Source organism: Austrofundulus limnaeus, unplaced genomic scaffold (assembly GCF_001266775.1).
Source record: "Austrofundulus limnaeus strain Quisiro unplaced genomic scaffold, Austrofundulus_limnaeus-1.0 Scaffold318, whole genome shotgun sequence".
In the NCBI taxonomy this organism is placed as follows: domain Eukaryota; kingdom Metazoa; phylum Chordata; class Actinopteri; order Cyprinodontiformes; family Rivulidae; genus Austrofundulus; species Austrofundulus limnaeus.
In genome coordinates, this window is record NW_013952720.1 from 617,738 (window position 1) to 619,787 (window position 2,050).

The 2,050-nt window shown below is 41.7% G+C and overlaps 1 protein-coding gene across 1 annotated transcript in view; it reads left to right on the plus strand.

Moving 5' to 3' along the window:
- The window catches only part of cfl2 (cofilin 2 (muscle)), a 9,877-nt gene that overhangs the window by 2,401 nt on the left and 5,426 nt on the right, over window positions 1-2,050 (plus strand). The window contains exons 2-3 of the mRNA XM_014022105.1: window positions 234-541; window positions 1,773-1,849. Of these exons, the coding sequence (XP_013877559.1) occupies window positions 234-541; window positions 1,773-1,849 (385 nt within the window). The remainder of the gene's footprint in view (window positions 1-233; window positions 542-1,772; window positions 1,850-2,050) is intronic.

The following is a 2,050-nucleotide window of genomic DNA, read 5'->3' on the forward strand; positions in this document are numbered from 1 at the left end:
AAAAAAAGAGTCACTGATGATGAAGAAATAAACTAAATAAACTAATAAAACAAATCTCTCTGTAAATAAATTCAGGGCCTGGGGGCGAGTGAGTCTTCAGGACATGTCTATCACCTGGAACACGGTCTTTTATGGGGATCCTTGTAACAAAAGGGGCCCAGCAGGGGCCATAGGTGACAGGAAGTAAAATGAAAACAGTGCATTATGTGACGAGTGCTTTCTCTCCCGTTCAGGCATCAGGTGTTACAGTAGATGATGAGGTCATCAAGGTGTTCAACGACATGAAGGTGAGAAAGTCTTCGACCCAGGACGAGGTGAAGAAGAGGAAGAAGGCGGTGCTGTTCTGCCTGAGCGAGGACAGGAAGAAGATCATCGTGGAGGAGGGAAAGCAGATCCTGGTCGGGGACATCGGGGAGACTGTGGATGACCCCTACGGCACGTTCGTCAAGCTCCTCCCACTCAACGACTGTAGATACGGCCTGTATGACGCCACCTATGAAACCAAGGAGTCCAAGAAGGAGGACCTGGTCTTCATCTTCTGGTACGGTTCTGATGTGTCTGTGAACCTCCTTCAGGTGGACCTCAGATCAGTGACTGGTCGGTCTAGATAAGTCCAAGTGTCTCAGCTTTGGACATGTAAAATATGCTGCAACTTTTGTTTCTGRATATATCTAAACAAATGTTTTAATAATAATTACTTAATAACTTTATTTATAAAGTGCTTTCAGACAAAGTGCTGAACAGTTACAAAAAGATAAAGTCAACATAAAAAGTTGTAAGAACAAGTAAAACATTGAAAGAGGATTAAATACAAATGTAAAATTTAAGGTACAAAGTGTACAGGTGGGTCTTGGGCCAGCCTGATGTCTTGAGGAGATCATTCCACGATAAGGGGCCTGAAAGGAAGAAGCACAACCTCTGATGGTACCCAGTTTATCAGTCTTTATAAGTACGTCTAATGATTGTGGTTTATCAGGAACTTCAGCTTTATGGTTTTGATCGTCAGTTTTTAGGATGTCCTCTCAGCTGTTTTCAGAAGCAGATATTCTTATAGTGATACAGAAAAGCTGACAGGATTAGAAACATTAAACATAAATCTACGAGTCATCGCCACAAACAGATCAAATTACTGCAGCAGGTTCCTGCTACGGGAAGTCTGCTGGGACAAACAGAGACAACACAGGTGAATAAAATCACTTTTTGACATTTGAGAGTTCATTCAGGATCRTCTTCCACATTTGCAGTGCGTCTAAAAATAAATTATCCCCCCCTGAGGAGGGGGGGTCCGCTGTGAATTTTCAGCAGAACATCTGTGTTTGACTCAGTGGAACGAGATATTCTAATATCTAATAACTACACCTGGTCAGATGGGAAAAAAAGTTRAAGTCTGAGAACTCCATGTTGGAGCAGCTGAATTTTTAATTTTTATTTATTTTTGGACAAGATTTGAGATTAAAAAAATTTAATTTAGATTTTTTTACTAAAACTCCGTCCTCTGGTTCTGAATGGTTCTGGTCCGTGGTCCTCAGTTTGTTTAATTCAACATGTTTTACATGATAAAAACAAAGTGACATAATAGAGGTCATGTTTCAGTTCAGGTTTAAATAGAACAGATGGGTTTTAAACTTGAGTTTCTGCGTTTTCTGGGAGTTTGTTGAGATGATGGTTCTTCCTCCTGAAGTTGGTGTTTTAATTTAACTTTAGTGAAGTGGGTAAAAGTCTTGTTTGTTTATTTATTTAAATCCTCACCTTCATGTRACGTTTCTCCTCAGGGCGCCTGAGAACGCTCCTCTGAAGAGTAAGATGATCTACGCCAGCTCTAAAGATGCCATCAAAAAGAAGTTTACAGGTGAGGAGCGTCGCTGTTGGACCACCAGGCTGGCTCCAGACCTGCCCCTGGGTTCTGAGTCCAGTTCTACAGACAGAACTCTGAGTCACAGTGGTGTTGGTTCGACTGCTGTAAAGAGATTTCAGGTGTGGGGGTTGGGTTTAGGGCCAAGGTGTGAATTAAGTTTAGGTTAGTTTTAGGGTCAGGTAGGTACCTGTGAGG